The sequence below is a fragment of the Panthera uncia genome (assembly GCF_023721935.1).
Source record: "Panthera uncia isolate 11264 chromosome A1 unlocalized genomic scaffold, Puncia_PCG_1.0 HiC_scaffold_16, whole genome shotgun sequence".
Lineage (NCBI taxonomy): Eukaryota > Metazoa > Chordata > Mammalia > Carnivora > Felidae > Panthera > Panthera uncia.
The window spans coordinates 64,264,797-64,287,077 of record NW_026057576.1 but is presented as its reverse complement, the minus strand read 5'-3'; the positions used below and the strand labels follow the sequence as shown (position 1 = coordinate 64,287,077).

The window sequence follows — 22,281 nt, the reverse complement described above, 5'->3', positions numbered from 1 at the left end:
TTACATGCCTAAATACACACGAAGAAAGATAAGGAACTCAAAGACGTGTCTTTGTAGGTAGACGAGAAGAGAGAGGGTCCAGATCAGTGACTGTCAGCCGTGTTGCAGATACATCCTCTGTTGCGACCAAAGGTTTTTTTTTCCCCCCTTAAACTTACCATTTCCTTGAAGAATAGTCTATTTTTAATGACTTCATTGATTTGACGATTGGGTTACAATGTACTTTATTTACTGCTGAAATGTTTCATTCCCGTCAGCACTTAATGTGAATAAATCTACTTTTTGGCACCACTTTGATAGACTGTAAAACTGCTTATATTTGCAGGAAAATTTGTTTTGCCATGGTACGTTTATGTACAGACGCAGTGTGCCTCCCCCCGCTGCCCCGCAAATCATTCTGTGTCACAGTTGAGCTGAGAAGTAGACACACGCGGGACTCTTTATCATTGTGTGCTATATCTGAGCAGCATAGAACAAATTTTGCGTTTCACGTCAGAGGGATCACAAAAATAGGTTTAATTTTCATAATTAAAGTCAGTTTTTTAGTGCTTTATTTTTTTGCTACTGTGTTAAGACTGCATATTTTGATTTATAGTTTATGTATTTACTGAAGCACTATATAGCATATCCTGCATTCACTGTTATAGTCTGCGTATGAATTTAATATTTTATATCCAACAAGACCCTGTAAAAGTGGATCTTTATTTCCTATTGCCCAATTTATGAGCAAAGTTGAAGTACATTTTGCTAATAAGTTTTCCATGAAGTTGCTTAACTTTTTCATGAAAACCATGTCATGTATATTTAGCTTTGATTCATTATAATAAATGCAACAGTGGGGGTGGGGAGAAGAGGATCTAGATCTTCAAAAAAATTTTATTTTGTGAAACATTACTTTGGAAAGTAAGATGTAGTATATATTCTGTTCTCAGCAGTTAATATTTTAATTTCTTAAATCTTACTTTCAAATGCTTGGTAAAACGAGTGATGACCCAGCATTTAACAAAGCCAGTCTAGGAAACTCCTCTCTGAAGACAGACAAATAGAATCATCGACAGTATCTGCAATATAACACCATAAAGCCCATTTTCAGCCAACTCGGCGATCTCTAATTCAGATCTGAATCAACAATGAAGGGCAAAAATCATGTATTTTAAAAACAGCAGCATTAGTGAGACTATGGAGCACTTGTAATGCTAGTGTAGGCAAAAACCAGCCTACAGAGCTATGTCGTTTTTCTTGATAGTCTCCTTAGGAAGAAATGAACTTGCAGGAAGGTAATAGAGTCCCTCTGAGAAAACGTGATGAGAAGTCTTTGGGAATTATCAACCAAACTTAAAACGGACCTCGGTTTTCACGGGCAGTTGTGTTATAAAGGGATGTTTAATTTAAAGGAACCGAGTTGATAAGGTAGGTGGTGCAGGAAACCAGAAATGTTGACCGCGTTTTTGCTGGCCAGACAAATTGTGTGGATCGAGGGTTTTTATTGCGGGCAGTCCTCTGCCGCTAGCGAAATGGCCAATGCTGGCCTTTCCTTGGGGCTGGAAGGTAGGTTCTGAGTCTGCTGTTCTTTTCCCTGCTTCTCTGCTTCCCAGAGGGGTGGTCAAATGTCCAGCTCTCTCCTTTTTCCCTCTGGAAGAAAAGAGTTGCCTAGCTAGCATGCTGGGACCCCAGGGCTCACGCGCCCATGTGCCTGGGAGCGGCCGCGCACAGTCTGAATCATGCACTTGAGCAGTGTGCTAAGTGAGGAAGGAAAGAATATCACGCACAGAGGGTTGATGTCTTTTTATGGGAGAACAAAAGAGTTTCGATTCTTTCACTTCTGATTCAGCCTGGCCATTGTGTGGCAGAGGGGGTTTAATGAATCATTGTTTAACTAAGCTCCTGCCAAGTATTTGACCATTAAATAGCCTCTAGTGTGTATAGAGTTCTTCTCTGACAGACTCTTATTTGACTGTGATTAATTGGCATTGAATTGTTATTTAATTACACCTCTGCAGAAATCTAAGAACAGTTTGTGTTCTGATTAAGTTATTTGATGTAAAAACACACACGGTGCTGTGGAAGTCAGCTCCATCCTTTCTGCCCCTTGTTGCTGACAGGCCAACTCCTGGGGCTGCTCTCAAAGCCCATGGAATGTCCCTCAGTATCAAAAATCCAAGTAGAGTGTGGGTTTTAATTTTTCTCTTAATATATCAAAGTGTTTTGGGAAGCCCAGACTTTATAGTGTAAGTCTGGAAAGCTTTTCTTTTATGTTAACATTCTTTTTGAGTTTCTTACTGGTCTATGTTAGACATGTTAAGCAGGTGTATTGACTTCCTCAGTTCACAGTTACAATGTGCGTCCCATGGACACGCATGAGATGTCCAGGGGAGAAGACCTCCAGCTGGATGATTGCCAGTGAAGAGGGGAGGGAGAGAAAAGACAGCAGTGGCAGGTTCTGGTTTGGGCGTGTCTGTCCTTGGGGAGGAGCTGACAGCAAGAGAGGGGATGAAGTGACCATTGTGGGGAAATAGAGTTTGGAGAGGCGAGAACCTCAAAATACAAGGGTGGTGGTTGTATTTGGGGAATGAGCAGGGTAGCGGGAAAGTAAAGAGATGGATATTACAGGGAAAAATAATTCCACCCCAGCGTACATGCATATTTCAAAGCGAGGGTTATTAGAATGTGAGATGCTACAGAGAAGTCCAGAAGAATGAGGATTGGGGGTAACTGGTTATTGGTTTTAGGGACCGGATGGATGACTGGTTTATACCAGTGTCCTTGTGAACAGGACAGAAGCTGGATGGGAAGGGGGAAGGTACTTGGATAGGTCTTAGTTCCACATGCAAAAAAGACAGTTGTGTGGCTGAGAGGTAGCATGTACCCTAAGCTTTTTGTAACTGGCAAGACAGTAGAATTATAACACATAGAGCCTTATTTTCAGCTCTGACAACTTTTTCTGAATTGTTAAAAGATGTAATAAAGTAGCTGAAAATGATTCCTTTCCCTTTTTTTAATGGTTTCCCTCCTTCCCTTTTTCCTTCCCTCCCCTCCCTCTCCTCCCTTTCCTTCTTAATTTTTTTCTTTTTCTTTTCTTTTCTTTTTTTTTTTTTTTTAAGACAAAGGTCCATTTACCTTCCAACACAGCCCAGCCAGTTTTGTGTAACACCTGTTGGTGGTTCCCGCATATTAAAATGATGTGCCGCAGAGGAGACTTGGGTGTTGGTTGATCTGTCTCCAGCACACCTTCAGTTACTTTACATAGGGTGGGGAGTGGGAGGGCCCATTGTCTTCAAGTTTAGTCACGTTCTCACACCAGACGTTTTGCTGTCCTATTTTTGAGCATTACGTATAACTGGTATGTGTGCTGGAGATGGGAAGAGTTGATTTTGCATGTTGAAGGGTAATTTCCAGTCAGGGTTTTCTCAGCTATCGGATCTCACACTTGCCTTTGTGGAAGAGGGGCTTCTTTGCCAAGGTGAATGCTTCATGAACAGGTATTGCTATCACCACCTCTGTGGAAACACATCTCAGGGGTGAGACTGCTCCGTGTTTTTACCCCCTCAGTGCTCATGCCTCTGGAGACAGGAAGTAGACACTATGCACCCAGCCTTGAATGACAGGGTACCCGGGCCAGGAAAAAATCCTTCCTGGAGACAGAGTTGTGCGTTCCTATGGCAGGAGAAGTCAAGTGATTGGTGGTTTCCTGTTTTCTTAGAATCAGAGGTTCCTAACTGAGCCACTTAACTCCATGGCCCTTTCACTTCCTATAGTTCATGCTTTAGCAATCTTCTGAAATCACGCAGATCTTTTGAGTGGGCATTTTCCAGTGGAAAGGGCTTCATAGCTTTCATCAGACCCATGGTGTTTCAGGTTCCCTGTCTGAGAGATTTTTCTACCTGTTGCTGTCCAATGGTCTGTACATCGCTGACCATATGTGGGCTGTGAGGCCACACTTCTGCGTGATGTATGTGTGAGGTCTGGGGTGAAGGAGTTAGCCTGATCTGTTTTCCAACGTTTTGCTTCTCAATACTTAAGATGTGTAAAATAATGATTACTTTGCAAAGCATTTCTGGATACTGCAACAAAATTGTTTCCCGGGGCAGTTTGTGAGGTATATCGCGCCTTCAAGGTTAATTTCCTAACCATATTTCTCCACATAAATCTCAGTAGGCAGTTTGACTTGCCTCAGGGCCACACAACCGGTTAAGGTTTGGGATGGGGTGGATCTCAAACCCCTGGACTTTCCTGATCAGTCCTGTGTTTTATTAGACTCGGTGTCCTCATTCCATTTTCTCGTTCATTTGCTCCCTTGTTAGTCTTTTCATTCAGCTTACAGTAACTTATGTAATTTAATTTTGAGGTGGAGTTATTTTAAATGATTTACTTTAATTATGGTTAGCCAAGGGAGAATTCCTGGAACTCTTTTAATCGGGACTGATATTCAAAGTGTTTCGCATGTAGTAGAGCAGGCGTTAGCCAGTCAGAATGAGCCTGGTCTGGTCATCACACTTTATACTGGCCCTGCCTGTAACTTTATGGGTTCATCCTTATCAGTAGATACTTAGTAGAGCTTTCGAACGTGTCCAGTAAAGTAACTCCATGTCATTGACATGTTGCCTTGAACTGTCTGGATCTCTGTCACCCTGGGCACGAGTCCTGGCTTGCCTACCTTACAGCTGAATGTCCTTGAGTTAATTTCTTTCTGTCTCATCTGTAAAATAGGGACTGTATCTTGCATATGGTTTTGAGATGATGTGTAGGGCGTGCTTCACAGTTTCTAGCACTTACTTGGTGCCCAGGTGGTGGTAGTGGGTGGTGGCATTCTAGAAACTAAGCATAGATGAACCAAAACAACCACAGGAGGAAATCCTGACTACATCTCTGATGTGTAGCACAAGGCTCTGGGATGAGTCAGTGTGGGGGGTTGTCTGTGCATATAGAGCCTGGAACAGAATTGGTCCCGGGACATCTTCTGTAGCACTCATCAGACATTTTCCCAGCCTGGGCTGGATATGTAAGACGTCCCTCCATCCTGACTCCACTTCTTCCCCGTGTCAGCACTTCTTCCTTACAGTCGTGGCTTTGAAGAGGCCCTGATGAAAGAGAGCATTTAGATCTCTTTCTGACCACAGGGAATTTTAACTGCAGGGAAAATCATCTGGATTTTCCCACTCCTGGCACCCAGGCGCTCTCCTATCTCCGCACACCTTAGGTCATGCTCTTCCCATCAACTAGGCAAATATTTGTCTTCCTTTTGCCTGTCCCACCTCTTAGTCCTCACACATGTCATTCCCCCTACCTGGACGAACTCCATTCTCCATCAGCCCCTTCTCTGCCCTCCTTCCATGTTGTCGGGCGGTGACTCCACCATGAAAACTTGTCAGGCTGACCCTGTAACTCACATCATCTGGTGACACCCTGTGCTGCTGCCTCCTGTATGCTCCCTGCTCTCTGGGTGTGCGCTCATGGTGTTCTTGGTCACTGCAGACACCGCACTCATGTCTGTGTGTCCTGTTAACCTGCTTCCAAGTTAGATTATAAAATGCCCCGAGAGACACCAAACAGGTTTTAAACCTAAATGGCAAGCAGTGAGTAGGGGTTAAAGGTATTTTCCTTGGTTGGCTACCAGCGGGTAGGGTACAGAGTAAGAATGTGGTGACCTGGAGGCAGACTTGAAGGTGTGTATAGAAAACAGATGGTAATACCGCCCTTGGTCTCGAAGACATTGGGATTTTATAAGTCATCTTGTTTGGACAGTCCACCTGCTGTCTTCCAGGGAAAAGAGATGAGAATGATCCCATTAGGCAAAGAAAGAACACACCCATCCTTTTGAAACTCATTCCCCCCAGTCTGTCAAGTTATGTAATAAAACCTTGAGATTAACTATTGTTAATGTCTTAATTATATGAAAAGGCAGGTGACCACTGGACTTTGGCAATGCAGCGTGGTTATTCTAGAAAGGCACATTTTTATACTTTTAAAAAAATAGGTTTGTTTTTGAGAGAGAGAGCATATGTGAGTTGGGGAACTGAAGCAGGCTCTGTGCTGACAGCAGGGCAACAGAAGCAGGGCTAAAACTCAAGAACTGTGAGGTCATGACCTAAGTAGAAAGGCATGTTTTTATATCACTAGAGGAGAACTTGAGATCCCTAGTTGATTTACTGCAGTCCTGATTCTGTCTCAACTCCCATGAGATTTAAAAATCCCAGAACATTAGGTGACAGGCAAACACCGGGCAGACTGGTGTATCCCTTAGGTTTATATACCTGTGGCTTTTCCCTAGTCTTTTTTTTTTTTTTTTTAATATTTATTTATTTTGAGAGAGAGACAGAGAGCTGAGGAGGGGCAGAGAGAGGGAGAGAGAGAATCCCAAGCAGGTTCCATGCTGTCAGCACAGAGCCCAGTGCTGGACTTGATCTCACAAACCATGAGATCTTGACCTGAGCTGAAACCAAGAGTCAGATGTTTGACTGAGTCATCCAGTGCCCCTTTCCCTGACTCTTTCAACTGCTGCCACTAGGGCGAGCAGGAGACACGCCTTGGACCTGCCCCCAGGACCTCAGTTCATCTTTTCCTAGCATGTAAGCAAGTAGTCAAGGAGGGCAGAGGAAAGCCAGCAACTAGAGGTGCGTTTATCCGGTATTTGCTGTGACGAGGACGAAGGGCCCTCTGAGGAGCTATCCATAGGGAACAGTAGGCTTCTCCCTTGGTGTGGGGTTAAAGTCACCCTCTCAGGCACCTCTTGGGTGCCACATTCAGTGCCTTAAGAAGATGCTGTGGGTTAAGGATACACCTTTTGAAGGCTGCCATTCACATTAAATGCTGTCTCTTGTGTGATTTTACCTTTGAGCTCTTAGGGGAAATTCCTGGCTTTATAGAAATTCCGTAAGCTGAGGCCATGGACAGGCCAGCACTTTTTCCTTGGGGCCTTCCCGTACCTGTGCCTTGTGTCCCCTCTGCTGTGTGCATGTTCCTTCTGCCCTTCCTACCTGCTCTCTGCCACCTGCTTCCTCGGCCTCACGTGACGTTCGTCTGCTCCACAGCCATCCCTCTTTCTTCTCTGTCAGCTGCCCCCCACCCACCCCTGTGGACTCCGTCCCCTTCCCCTCTTCTACCTCTGAGACACTGGGTTCCTTCACTTTCTAGTGCTTTCCTGGTGTCAACGTTGGCTTCTGTAAATTGCTGTACCCAAAACTCGTTCTGCAAGTGGAAATTTCAGACACCCTTTGAAGGAGCACAGACAAATTGGTTCAACAACGGCACAAGGAAAGTGACAAGTATGACAAAGCAGACACTTCATGTTGCAACATAAATTTCCCCAGATGGGAAAACACTGCCAAAAAAGACTGTGTGAAATATCGAGCACTTGAAATAAAGAGACGGAAATTTGAAAACAAACGGTTTGTTACTTATAGCAGAAGGACTTGTTTTATGTATTCATTCAGAATATGTTCAAGCGCTTTGTATGTGCTAGGCATCAGGCAGGCCCCGGGGAAACAGCAGTGAATAAAACAGAACCCCCTGTCGTATGGATGCCTGTGTTCTAATTTAATTTGTGTGAATAGAAAAAGAGACAAATGGTCTTTAGCTCTTGAAGGTAAAGAAGGGAATTTAGGGGCGCCTGGGGGGGGGTGGCTCTGTCAGTTAAGTGTCTGGCTCTTGCTTTCGGCTCAGGTCGTGATCTCTCAGTTTGTGGGATCAGGCCCCGGGTTGGGTTCTGCGCTGACCGCATGGAGCTTGCTTGGGATTCTCTCCTTTTCTCCCCTCTCTCTGCCCCTCCTCTGATCACAGGTGCACACACACTCTCTTTCTCTCTCAAAATAAAAAATGAACATTTAAAAAAGGAATTTAAAAGGGCAGTAATTACGCTTGTAAAGGTGACAAGGTTATCACGCAGGTTCTTGAGACAGAAGGAACTTTCCAGATTCTTCCTTGTTACTCAGAGAGTGATCCGTGGGCCAGCAGCACCAGCATCACCCGGGAACTGTTAGAAACACAGGATGTCAGGCAGCACCCGTAGCTCTTGAGAATATACGTTTTGACCGGGTCTGTGGGAGATTCGTGTACAGATTAAAGTTTGGGAAGCATTGTTCTGATGAGTGTTGGGCTGTTTCTGATCTGATGCCACTCAGAGACTCATCCGCTCTCAATGTCCTGGTGAGTTTGCTGACATGTTCATAGCTCGAAGAAGACAAGAGCATCAGTATGATCCCTCGTGACCAAAACGAACCTCTGATTGTGTCCCTTGATTGACATGCAGGAAGAGGCCACTGAGTGGGTTCCAGGTCTCACCATCTGTCTTTAGTGTGAGCTGCTTTCCTGACCTTTATTTTATACATTTGTTTATGTTTTTGTGTAAGAGTCTGTCTTTAAAAAAGAAAAAAGGTTGGAAAGTCACTGGGTTTATGGCATTTTATTAGCAAATCCCGTTTGGGCACCCGCCGGGCACTTGACATTTTGTTATATAGGTCGTGTGTGAAATGTGGTTTCTGTTTACAGAGGGTGTATAGCTTAGCTGTGAATGTAGGACTAATATACTTGAAAAGCAGTTAGACTGCTGAATGGATTTATGAGATATTCCGAGAATATCCCCAGACTCTAGAGGGAATCTGGAAACAAGCTGGAATAGTCTCTCATCAAATAAAGTGTCAGAAAAACTGTGCCTTAGACCGTGAAAATTGCTTATGTCTTTGCTGAGGGCGTATTGAGTGCTATTTCAGGCCCTGCTTGGTTGCGGGGTTGCCGCAGTCCTCGTCACTAAAAGTAAGAGTGGAGGTCAGAGGCAGGCTCTGTACAGCAGCAAAATGTATCGGCTGAAAGCTCTGTAATCTAGAACCATGGTGTGCGGGGGGTGCAGGAGAGTGTCTCAGGTAACCTGAAGCAGCCCCAGAAGACAGCGCTGTGTTTAGAAACCGTCAAACCATCGACGTTCAGAATGTTAATTCTGGGTTGTCAAGAAAAGAGTATTTTATGCTCTGTATCTTTTGTTGGCAAAGACGGGAAATCTGTAGTTCACGTGAAAGAGGTTCTGCTAAAATGATTACAATAAATAAAGCGTTTGTTACCTAAAAGGGTAATTAGGAATTTGAACATTAAACTTTACAAAATCTATCATTTCCCTAATTTTAGTAAGCAAATCTCTCGTTGGACCTATGGTGACAGTTCTAGTCAGGGCGCTTGGGATGACAGGAACGGGGTCCACCCAAGTTCAAAAGTTTGATTGCAAGGAAACAGGCATCCCACTTTCCCAGGAGCTGGGCCCTTTGTCTTGGGGCTCCTGCATGTACCCAGGCCCCTCGGCTTGGGCGAGGAGTCTGTCCCACTTTCCTGCTTCTCTCTCTGGCCTCTAGGTTCTCAGCTAGTCAGTGGCTCAGTCACCCCATGCCCCTTGGGTCTGTTAGCTGTGGCCAGGCCTGTGGCGGGTTCCTGAGAGGGTGGCCCAGGTCTCCTGAGCCTGTCCGATAAAGATGGAGGAGGTCGAGTGACCGGCACATGTCTAGGAGCTGCGTTTGTCAGCAAGGATTTCATGGAGGAGAAAGGGCTGAGAAATTTGGATGGGTGGGACTGAGCAAGGAGGGAGGGCCTTCTTGGCGGGTGAGTGAGAGAGAGAGGGAAGGCCCCCATGAGAGCAAGAATGCAGCTGGGTGTGATGGATGGGAGGCCAGGAGGGTTCCTCTCTTCTGTCCCTTCTTGCATCGCTGTTCCTAAAAGCTTTGACAGATTGGATTTGCCAGATAAAAAAATTGAGGATCTCCATCGGACTATTTTAAATGCAAAGTTAGGTCCTGCTAGTAATTTATGTGAGGTAGAGGTAAGTCAAAATGACTTAAAAGTTTTCACGCTGGTGTTTGGGCAGAAGTCTAAGGCAAATTTGGAAAAGTTGGACGTGGGGATTTGTGGGTCAACCTCTAAGGCTTCTGTTCAGTTTAGATGTGTCGAATTTAAGATGTTTTGTAGGACACCCAAGTGCCCCAAGGAAGCCCTGGAAGATCAAGGAGTGGAGATAAGATTTGATACGCATAAGCAAACAGGAAGTCATTAGAAGGAAAGTGAGTAGAGTGTAGGAAGAGAACCAGGAAAAGAGAAAGGTGGTCCATGGCTGTGTCCTTAGAAAAAAGTAGACTTTGTCACATCTCCTTTTTCTGATGTGTGGAAATCCCAGGATGACTTGGCAGGAACACCTGCCCCTTATGAAGTGTCACCCTGAGCAAGGCTGGACCGCGGGTCCTCCTCTCTGTCACAAGGAGCTTCATCTGTAGGGATTTGAACATCTCTGTTAGCTTCAAAACCCTTTCTTCAAAGGCCGCCCCTGTCTGTGTGTCCAGATGATGGAAGGGAGCCTGTTTAGGGGCAGCTTGGGGAAGGGGGTGGGGTGTCTGGAGCTGAGTGAGGTTGGCTTCTGCCTCCTCTGCCACCTCCTTCTTCCAGGCACCTCTGTGCAATCTCAGACTCTTGACAAGACGTGGTTTGGAAATTACTAGCCCTGGTGACCTTTCGTGCCTCCTAAAAGCTCTAAAATCCCCTGTTGATAACTCGGACAACACCCTGCCACATCACAATTGAGAGGGCACCTTCACAAGCACAGTCTCGTTTATCGTGTGGTGCGGTGGAGGCAAGTATTCTCATCTCCTGTTGACAGATGAGGGGTCGTGTGTAAGCGGGCACCGCAGGACTTGCTTAAAGACTGGTGGCTACCGGGTGTCAGAGGACAAGCACTTTGCGTGTTTCCCGCTGACAGTTTCCTGATTCCTGCTGCGCTTTAGGCCATTCCTGCAGCAGCCGCCGTGTCGACGACCTGTTCTGACACCAGAGGTGATGGAAACATTGAGTTCCCAAACTTCCTTAGTTCCCACTCCTGTTCTTGTGCTTGTCTCGGCTGCACTGGTTTGTGCAGAATGATGCAGAAAGTCCATGCTCGTCCTGCTCCCTCATGCCGCACACAAGTTTTCAGCCCGGGGACCGTCTCTGGGCTCCACCGAACGCTCGTCTCCACCCCATCGCGATGCGTTGTACCTGCCAGGTACGGGTCCGTTCTCTCTGCCCTTTTGGAGAGACCGTGGCCTCTCTTGGCCACAGGCTGCTTGCAGGCGCTAGCTCCCCCTTCTCACCGGCCAGCGGTTCTGCTTGTCCTCCCCACCCTACCCTCTACGCTCCACCACACTCATAAGCCGGCCCAGACCCAGCGCTCCTCGTTTCTGACTCCGCAGGGCTATTCAACCAGTGGCCGATTTTTATCCAAATAATTAGGTTCTAGAGTTTTCCATGAAGCTACACATGAGCACTGGAAAGAAGTTCAAATATCCAAGAGCTCCTCATGAAACACAACTACTTTCACCCTTTAGGTCAGGTGTGGCATGGCCTGATGGGGCCTTCTTTGCCAATGTTCGTGACCACTTCGGTGCCAAAGAATACAGATCAGAAGAAAGGAACTACTGAGGCACCTGGGTGGCTCAGTTGGTTAACCATCCTGACTCCTGGTTTTGGCTCAGGTCACGATCTCGCAGTTTGTGGGTTTGAGCCCCACATCGAGCTCTTTGCTGTTAGTTCAGAGCCTGCTTCAGATCTTCTGTCTCCCTCTCTCTCAGCCCCTCCTTCACACAATCTCTCTGTCTCTCTCAAAAATAAACATTAAAAAAAAAAAAGAGGGAACTACTGACATACTGTGTAGCATGGATGGACCCAGAAATGTTGGGCTCAGTAAAAGAATTCAGACACAAGAGACAACATACGGTATGATTCCATTTGTATGAAATGTCCCCAAAAGGCAAATTTATAGAGAAAGAAAGTAGATTTAGTTGTTGCTTGAGGCTAGGAGTGGGAACAGGAAGTCATTGTAAATGGCATGAGGGATCTTACTAGGGGAACAAAAATGTTTTCAAGCTAATCTTTGGCGATGGTTGTATTTCTCAGTAACATTACTTAAATTCATTGAATTGTATTCCTGAAACGGGTGAATATTATTTGATGTAAAATATATACCTCAATAAATCTCAATATTTTATGATACCTAAACATGCCTTTTTTTTGTTTAAAAAAATAAAAAGAAGTGCCTGTGTGGTTCAGTCATTGAAGCATCCAACTTCAGCTCGGGTCATGATCTCACAGTTCATGGTTCTGTGGTGACAGCTCGGAGCCTGGAGCCTGCTTCAGATTCTGTGTCTCCCTCCCTCTTGCCCTGCCCTCCTTCCGCTTATGCTGTTTGTCTCTCAAAAATAAATATTAAAAAAAATTAAAAAGAACACATGAAAAGAATAGGGCCCACATTAGACCTGGGAGCTTCGAAGTTTCACATTATAGTTTGGTTATAAGGAGGCTGAGGTATCCTGGGTATGGCAGAGATGTCAGAACTCCACTGACTAATAGGTGGTTGACTCCACTTCAGACTGTAGAATCCATTCTTAAAATAAGATTCGCTAAAAATTTGTATTTGGACAAGTTTGATGACCTCTTCCATGAGCTCCTGTCTTATGGACAGAACAGTTAGGAGGACCCTGGTTGGTTCTCTGGTGGTGTGGACTTCAAGGGAGGTCTCTGCCCACCCCGCCCTTTGTTCCCAGCCTTTCTCTCCCCTCCCCAACTTACTTCCTTACACAAGTCATACATAGTCACTGTAGAAAAAGAGCACTGATAAAAAAAATTTAAATTGCACATAATACATTAAACACTTGTTTCAGACTTACTGTTCAAGTTCCTACTTCTCACTTGCTGAATAACCCACACTGAACATATTTGATGCATTTTTTATTCACTCCCTGGAAATGGAATTTCTAGGTCATAAGGGATCCATTCTTTAAAGAAAAAAATTTTTTAATGTTTATTTTATTTTTGAGAGAGAGAGAGAGAGTGCAAACAGGGGAGGGGCAGAGACAGAGGGAGACACAGATTCTGAAGTAGGCTCCATCCAGGCTCTGAGCTGTCAGCACAGAGCCTCACGTTGGGCTTGAACCCACAAACCATGAGATCATGACCTGAGCCGAAGTCAGATGTCTCACCGACAGAGCCACCCAGGCAAGGGATGCACTCTTAAAGTTGTTCATACATACTGCCCAGTTGTTCTCCCGAATTTACCTGTGCAATGTGGATTTTCATTATATGTGAGTCTAAGATGCGATCTGGCCACCAGAGTGGACTGTGCTTGTTGGCCTCAAGATAGGTTATTTATCCTGTGCAGAGTAGGGAAGATGGTGTTATGAGTCTGCCCCAAGGTAATCAAATGATGCCTGAGCTATTGATTTTAATCACGGGCACAAGGCATTCACTGAGACCGGCCATCTGAGTCTGGGCAGGACACGATGGCCAAGATGGGACACTGTGCTGTATGAGGACTAATTGAGGCACCAGGGACTCACTCTGGAAAGGATATGAGTAACTTTCTGCGAGCATTTGAAGGGCTGTCATGTCAAGAGAAATTAGATTCATTCCATGTGGTTCTAAGAGCAGAATAAGCAGAGGGTTGCATGTTCTAGGAAGGCAAGATTCGGTTTAATGTAAGAAAGCCCTGCCTAACAGAATAGAATCTGAAAATGGATTGGGCTCCCCTTCCTTATCATGAATCCCCCTTCCCTCTACATCCCTGGAGATGTTCCAGCAGGCCAGATGCCATTTGGATGCAGAGGCATGGCATGTGTGTGAAGGGAATTCATCATACGGATTTGATTTGGGGACCTTTGAGGAAAGTTTAGAACTATGAGGCCATGAACTTGAAATCACAGCTCTGACTGTAACAGTCTATGGCAGGGCCAGATGAAATAGTCTGCAAACACCATTCGTCCCATTAATTGTTTCTTGGAGCAAGGAAGTAATTTATTGACTCTTCTAATCTCACATTTTCTGGACTCTGCCTCCTGGTGAATGAGAGTTTAGGGTTTTGACAGTCTTTGACATCCAGTTCAGTTCACTTATTGTAGTAGCTGTGTTGGGAGAGTTGGTTTTTCCCAGTTGTTTGTGTTCTCCTTGTATTTTATGCTGTGCGCCAATCATGGTTCTCTCAGACCCTAAGACTCCTGCTTCTGGTAGAAGGTAAAGGGGATGATTTTTACATATCATTCATCTCTGTTGCTTTTTCATCTTAAAAACAACAACAACAGGGGCGCCTGGGTGGCTCAGTCGGTTGAGCGCCGACTTCGGCTCAGGTCACGATCTCGCGGTCTGTGAGTTCGAGCCCCGCATCGGGCCCCTGTGCTGACAGCTCAGAGCCCGGAGCCTGTTTCAGATTCTGTGTCTCCCCCTCTCTCTGCCCCTCCCCCATTCATGCTCTGTCTCTCTCTGTCTCAAAAATAAATAAACGTTAAAAAAAAAAAAAAACAAAAAAAAAACAACAACTTGAGTATTGGTTTCAGTATTTTTTAAAATTTTTTTTTAACGTTTATTTATTTTTGAGACAGAGACAGAGCATGAACAGGGGAGGGGCAGAGAGAGAGGGAGACACAGAATCCGAAACAGGCTCCAGGCTCTGAGCCGTCAGCACAGAGCCCGACGCGGGGCTCGAACTCACGGACCTCGAGATTGTGACCTGAGCTGAAGCCGGACGCTCAACCGACTGAGCCACCCAGGCACCCCATTGGTTTCAGTATTTTTTAAGCTGAACCATACTTTTGCAGTGTTCTGAGTCCTGACTATGTTGAAAAGCGGTACTTTCCTTTGAAGAAATTACCAGTGTTTTAAACTGTGTCTTTTAACGTTTTTAGATGTGTGTTTTTCTTATCTTGGTATTGATACTTTGGGAAGTTAAAAAATAACTAGGTAGTCCACAAAATCTGTAAGAATATGTGGGAAATTGCCCGTCTAATTTTAATGTTTCTAAAGCACAACTGGTCAAACAACCACTTAACCTTTGGCCCCTCAAAGTGTGGTCTGGAGAGCAGCAACAAGGGCGTCACCCCCCACCCCGCCAAGTGAGCTAGAAACGCAGAATTTTCAGCTCCAGCCTGAAGCTACTGAATGTGCATTTTAACAGGTTGACCTGACAGTGCCTGGTTGTCAGACTTTCTCAGGAGACTAGCTGCCGATCTTGTGGGTAACAGCAATTCTCTTACCTTGGTGTTTTGTTTTGAGCACCTGATAATGTACCTGGCATTGCGACTAGGTTCTTTCACATGCATGAGCCCATTTAATCCTCAGAATCACCCTCTCAAGGAGGTATTGTTAGAGGCTCAGAAAAGCTGTCACCCAGCCTACCAAAAGTGTCACCATAAGAAGCTGTTTTCTGGAGTCTGTATTTCCTACACCTGAGTCAGGAAAATGGAGGCCTGGGAGTGTCACGGTGGCCTAGTGAAGCCTTCAGTTGTTCCAGCTCTTTGCTTGAGTGACCCTGGGCTTCCCTGCTTCCTGGCAGTGGAGGCTCGGCTGCCAGCCTCTGGCCATTCAGCGTCCAGTTGTAGCTTAGTATGAAGGGCCTGGGAGGAAGTCACTTCTGACACATCTCCCCTGCAGGCTGGCTTCCTGAAGCCTCCAGTACAAAAGAAGTTCAGGGATCTAGACAAACGCATTTCTCAGGAATTGCTTACACCAAAATAGGCTGTGTGTGTGTGTGTGTGTGTGTGTGTGTGTGTGTAGCTTCCATTTCTTTAAAATCTTATCATTTAAGAGACTAGATATTTATTGAAAGTTTGTTCTCACATTCCAGTTCTCAAGCCTTTAGGATGTCCTGTTCTCATGGATTCTGAGAAGGGATATACAATGAGTAATAAGAAACCACCTTTAATCATTAAGTAATATTTCTTCTTTCCTGCCTACGTTCCTCTGGTTGTGTTGGAAATCTAAGAAGGAGTCTGTGTCACACTTGGTGTACCTCAGAAAATAGCGACTTATAATCCTAGTAGAAAACTTACAACCGGGGAATGGCAGGATTCCAACATTTGCCAAAACGTGAGATGCTGTGAACCATCCTGAGGGGGAAAAAAAGAGAGGTTATAATTACATCTGTTTAAAAACTACCACTTAGCAAAATTCTGATTACTAAAGCAAAATTAGTATAACAATTGGGGGTCAGTTTATGTATTTTGCAATTGTTTATTTACCAACTCAGCCCCCGAATGGGCATCCTAGATGGCATCTAAAAGGAGGGAATGTTGTAAAATCCACCAACCCTTCCCTGTACCGCTGTAACATTTTTTTCCCCTCCATTTTATCAAAAGTCGGCCAAATTTCAACTCCCTGCCCACTGCCGTTGGTGGTATTTTTGTTTTTCTTTGGGTATCATCCTGTTTTCTTTTTCTTCACCGCTGACATTGGCTTATTTCGTATGAACGCGTGATACATTAAATACATATACGTTTCAAATGTTTTGACTTGCCTGTGAATCGTTTCTCTTAAAGGGCCGGCCTGGGGAAGTGAGTAATGTCTCGCGTCCTGTTGTTGTAGGAGGGATTTTGAACCGCTTCTCCAAAGACATCGGGCACATGGACGACTTGCTGCCCCTGACGTTTCTGGACTTCATTCAGGTAATGCTGGCAGTGACACCCAAGTTCTCGCATGGGAACTGCAGTTCCTGTTTTTTCCAGTCCTTTCCTTGGGGGCCGTGGGTGGGCCCTTCGGCCTGATGAAGTGGCGTTATCTTCGTAAAGGCCGTGGCGGTAAGAGGAAGGTGTGGCTCTGATTCGGAGGCCAAGTTCACATGAGTAATACCCCGGGTGTAGGAGCGGCTACAGAGTCATGTCAAGGTGGGTTCGAAGCAGCTACAAGCTTGGTAAGCGGCTCTCCGTCTGCCTTCCAGGCATCTGGCATGGATCTCACTCGACCGTGAACACCGTGAACACATTTCATAATATAGAAACAGTCACCTCGCACGGAAAGATAGCCTAGATTAACTAAATTATGCATTGTATTACCACAAAGGACAAATACTTACTGCACCGTTTTTGGGGGATAAAACCAGGTGTGGTTACTGACAAAGAAAAGATTAGTAATAATAAGGTGAAAATAATACTTCGTTAGCAAGGACAATAGAGAGCAGTTATTGTAGATACAAAGCCTTTAAAGGCAAGTACATTTAAGCCAATAATTTGAGTACAGGATCAGAGTCATCTCAGAAAATGTCCTTCTTGTTTTTCTAGGCAGCTTTTCTTTCACACGCTGATTGTGCTAAGTCTTAAGGTGTGTATGTATATGTGTGTGTTTTAAACCCAGCAATCCTGCAAATACCTTCTCTACAGCATTTGTTTTGTCTGTGAACTTGAGGTTCTGAAGAAGTATGTTGGGTCATCTCATGCCTCATCTGCTTGCTCAGTATTGCTGCACACATGGGATGCTTTTCCTGCTGTTTAATTCTGTCTACTTTTCAGTGATTCAGGCCAGGGGACTTTCTTCTTCATTTCCAAGGGTTTTGTTTTTTGTTTTTTGTTTTTTTAAATGAAGTGCTTTTATCAACAACTGCATGCACATTTTCTAAAATCGCTGCTGCTGTTGCTAATACTTCATGACCTTGTGTTTCACTCTCCTCAGTGGTCTAATGATGAACTCATTGTAAGGCCAGGAAGTAGAAATGCTACCACTGAGGTCTGCAATTATCGCTTCATCCTGATGGTTCCTCCTCCCCCCCCCCCACCCGCCCCCCCCTTCCCCACACTTTTTTTTCAATGCCCAGATGCGCTTCCAGTCAAAACTTAGGGATTTTTCTGGAGCCATTGTTATAAAAGGAGCCAGAATTACTTAATTTGGAAAATTAGCTATGTCATAAAAATCAGTAATAGGCCCGAAATGACCACAGGCATTTCTGTGAGTCACAGGGGAAATGGAGCAATGAATATCTGCCTGCAAACAGTGTAGCCAACGAGGAAAGACGTGCGCTGTTACTGGTGTGAAGAAAGGAGACTCCGAGGCAGAGTACTTTTACTGCGAAGATCTCTGATTTTTCCTTCCCTCTTCTGCAAGCTTATTGTATAAATGTGCCCTGCTGGGTTTTGCTGTGTAATTTATCCCCAAGAAGCAATCTCTCACTAAAACAGAGTCACATTTTGACAGAGATTGTTTATCGCTTTGAGAAGATCTGGGGAAAGATTCTGTTTCTTTGCAAGTGCAAGTTAAGGCAGAGGCCGAGTTTGTAAAAGCGGGCTGTCCCACTGCGTGCTCAGCACATAGTTGGTCCTCATAATTAGAGTCACCCACCTCTTTCTGAATGATATATGGAGACACAGGGATCGATGCTACCTGAGTTCATTATAAAACATTCTGAGCAGCCTCAGAAAATTCTAATCTCGTTGTACTTCTCTTTAACCAGAGAGACAAGGGCCTTTTTATTATCTGCTCACTTAATCTTGGTGAGACTTATCCTGGTGGAATACCACTAGTCCCGATTAGCTGATTTCTTGACTCTAATAGCAGAGGTAAATCTCGATGTTATTGTCTCCAAGAAAGGAGTTTTGTCTAAAGGATAACTCAGTTATCAATTATGATAAAGATCTATTGTCACTTGTTTTGTTTGCAGGTGTCTTTAATAAGGCTTCCCATAATCCCTTCAGGAAGAAATATTTTCTCCTTTTAAAAATAGTATTAGCTAAATATAAAAGCTCTGATCCCTGCCATTGTTGTTGATTCTTTGAGGGACATTTCCCAACATTCATTGTTTAAATGGTTGTCAGGAGGAATCAAGGGAAACTTCATAAACAATGCAGTAACTGGTTCATCTTACTTTGTGTGCAGAGGCCTTTCTCCAAAGGATTTGCATGCGATGAGCAGACTTTTGACTGAGGTATCACTAGGATCATTTTGAAGTATTTGGGCCCGTTGCTATATTAGCAAGCGAAGATTTTTTTTTTTATTAAAGTCACAAAAATGAATTTAACCTGCCCTCAAATAAAGGCCAACAAAAATCAAAATGTAAATTGATTACTTTTTTTTTTTTTTAAGTTGGTTAGGACTCTGTAAGGATAAAAACAACCCAGTGGTGTTCTGAGACTCTTAATGGAATCATGTAAAGTTAAAATAAACACTATTAGGGTAAGCACATAGAATGAAAACTAATTTTCCAAATCAAATACATTATATTCAATTCATTTTCCCCAATCAACCAAATGTTTAAAACCTGTTAGTTATAACAGCAATCTTCTGGAAATTAATTAGAAGCCTATTAGCTCTGCTAGCTGAGCCGAATGAAGAGGGTTGCTTGTTACATTTCTAAATAGGCTCCTGAATTAAAGCAAAGCAAGGTCAAAATGACAATCAGTTTGACTCACCTCGTGGCGTTGCTTAAGTAGTTTATCTGGTTTTTGTTTGGCCTTTCTCAGGTGGGTGAGAGTTTTTTAAAGGAAATTTTACCTACGTTGACTCAGTCCTCTGAGAAATTTAAAAGTTTTAAGTATTAGGGAAAACATACAGGTTATCACGAATATTACCTGTGTGAACAAGCGGCACCTTCCCAATTGCATGGGAATCTAAAAGGGAAACAACTTTCAGACCTCTTTAGAAACTCTTCTAAAGAGTTTCATTAGCCTCTTTCGGAACTGAGATACTAGAACGTTGCCTTGTTGCCTTTGTTTCTGATGTCAGTAGCAGAATCAGCTCCTGGCACCGGGAAGCCCCCCCCCCCGGTTTTAATGTCTCACATCTGGTTCTTTGGGTAAAAATGTTCTGACTGTGGCAGCCCCGGGGAAGCTCACAGAAGCTCACAGATCCTGAGTCTTTCCGAATGTAACAGGTGAGTTTAATTGAAACGGTTGAGTTTTAAAAGGATTGGGAATTTCCTTGTCAAGAAGTTCCCCTTGGTATTATCTTGCAGGAGATGTGGGCCTTCCCAGTCTGCATATCCTCTACATCAGGTATTCCGGAGCCAGAAAGAACTTGGCAGGATTTACATAGTAACGAATAGAACGCAAACTGAAATCTAAAACTGAGATACCTTCCTGAATAGGGAGTTAAGCTTTCCACTTATCAGAATATTCAGATTAAGACTGTCTTGTGCAGTGTGTGTGTGTGTTTCCCCCTTACTAAAGATACGTATATGATCATGCATTTTTTGGAGAGTTAAAATCAAATCGATATAGAAATAATGTGATTACAGTTATCCATGTGAGCTTTTTAATCCATATTACGCATGTTTGACTGCTTTTTCTGTAAGACAATGATAGTTTTGTTGGTTTTGTAAGCAAGAGTTCAGAAATGTGAACCATTGGGTTAGAACTTCATTGTTTTTCCAATGGAGTCTGATGCTGAGAAACTGGGGAGAGACGGGAGAACAGAACCTTCCATTTGAGCCGTGGTGGCTGGAGTCAGTAATACTCTGTAGAAGCAGGTCAGAAATCAGGGGCAGATTTTATTACCCGTGAGATAAGACAATTCTGTTTAAAACCTGAGTATATTTACTGACCAGGTAGAGCTTATTTTCCTAACTTTGTCCCTTGGACTTCAACAAAAGATTTATATTTGTGTAAATATTTGTAGGGTTTTGTTTATTTTTTTATTTTTTGTTTTGTTTTGTTTGGATAGTTAGCTGTTCCTAATCCAGCTCGTGGGAGACTGTGACACCTTGGATTTTGAAATTGTATGTCATTTCCTGTTGTCCTGTGTTAGAGTGGGGTTCCTGTGCGGGATTTGGGAGCCCAAACTGACCTGGGCATGGAACGGTAGTGAATGAAGAAAGTTCGATTGTCGACCTTCTATTTTGGAAGGCTGGGCCAGAAGTGAGGTAAATTTCTGAGTACATTGTAGGAAATAAATGATTCCTACAATCCAAAATAACAGCAGTCTGCAGGTTACCTCAGGGTTGCCCTGGGCTTATCAGATAAGTTAGCCAATGGCTGGCAGGGCACATCTGGCTTACCAGTGTTGTTCAGACACGTTTTGTTTATTCGCTTTCATGAAAATTGTAACAGCTTTGAGTATTAACGATATTTTTAAAACCAAGTAATCTATCAAGCCAGATATAGTTCTTCACATGTTAAAACTACATGTCTTTACAAAAATAGGGATCAAAATACAAATAGTGTCAAGATCTTCATCTAGACCTCAGACATGACAAATCAATGATGAATAGGACTTTGGCCTTCAAAACGTGATGTATTTGGGTAAACAAAAGCATAGAGGTAGTGATTAAAATGTCCATTTTTGAGTGTTTGGCTGACTTCCTAATGCCATAGCACAAATACCAGCAGCATAAATCTAGTCTTTAATTTTCTTTTTCTTTCTTTCTTTCTTTCTTTCTTTCTTTCTTATTAGAGAATGCAAACTGGAAGCAGGGCAGAGGGATGGAATGAGAGAGAGGGAGAGAGGGAGAGAGGGAGAGAATCTTAAGCAGGCTCCACACTCAGCACAGAGCCTGATGTAGGGCTCAGTCCCATGACCTTGGGATCATGACTTGAGCTGAAATCAAGAGTTGGATGCTCAACTGACTGAGCCACCCAGGTGCCCCTAGTCTTTAATTTTCTTAAAACAATGATTAATTAATAAAGGTACCAAGAAAATATGTAATATTTTTAATATTCTAATAACATTTAAGTTTTAATTAATGACAAATTAATTTTTAATGATTTTGAATACACAGGTGTAATATTTGTGCAGATCTGTTGTTTTGTGAACATATGTGCAACTAGATACATAATGGAGAATCTTGACTGTTTGTCCCAAAAGGGAAACATTGTTTCTTACTATGTGTCTGTGGTGTGCAGATTTGTAATGCTACCATATTTTCTCATTCCTGTAACATGTCTTCCTTTTTGTTTTCTCCACCCCATCTTTTATTGAGCTCCTACCATGTGCTGACAAAGATGGAATCTGTGTCTGCCTTCATTTGGCCAGCACTTCCCATGTTCAACATGCCATGCACCTGCTGGGCTTGGTTGTGGAACTGAATGACATTTAATTCCTGTCCTCCAGGGTCACCTGAGTGGCTTAGTTAAATGTCCGACTTCGGCTCAGGTCATCACCTCACGGTTCGTGAGTTCAAACCCCACATCATGCTCTCTGCTGTGAACATGGAGCCCACTTCAGATCCTCTGTCCCCCTCTCCCTTTGCCCCCCGCCCCCCCCCCGCTTGCTCACTCTTGCTCTCTCTCAAAAATAAAACTTCAAAAAAAAAAAAAAAAAACCCGTTTAATTCCTGTCTTCCATGAGGCACATTCTCTTGGGAGAGACCGAAGGTCAGCAGTTACAATGCTGTGTGACCTTATAAAAGGAGGGAGACTGTGTAGGAGAGAGGATAAAGCTTTAACGTGAGACCAGTCTGATTTCCAGTCCTTGTCTGCAATTTTCAGTTCACTTATCTTAGGAAGAGTTCTGGGACATCCAGGTGGGGGCATCCTGCAGATAGTTGGGGGTGTGAGCCTGGTGTTTAAGACCTGGCATGAGCATAGAGCCTGTGTATTC

At 43.9% G+C, this 22,281-nt stretch overlaps 1 protein-coding gene across 2 annotated transcripts in view; it reads left to right on the top strand.

The window, feature by feature from the left end:
- Nucleotides 1-22,281, top strand: part of ABCC4 (ATP binding cassette subfamily C member 4) — a 260,291-nt gene that overhangs the window by 151,836 nt on the left and 86,174 nt on the right. For both annotated transcript variants that reach the window (XM_049647145.1, XM_049647146.1), the window contains one exon: nt 16,348-16,427. In XM_049647145.1, the coding sequence (XP_049503102.1) occupies nt 16,348-16,427 (80 nt within the window). The remainder of the gene's footprint in view (nt 1-16,347; nt 16,428-22,281) is intronic.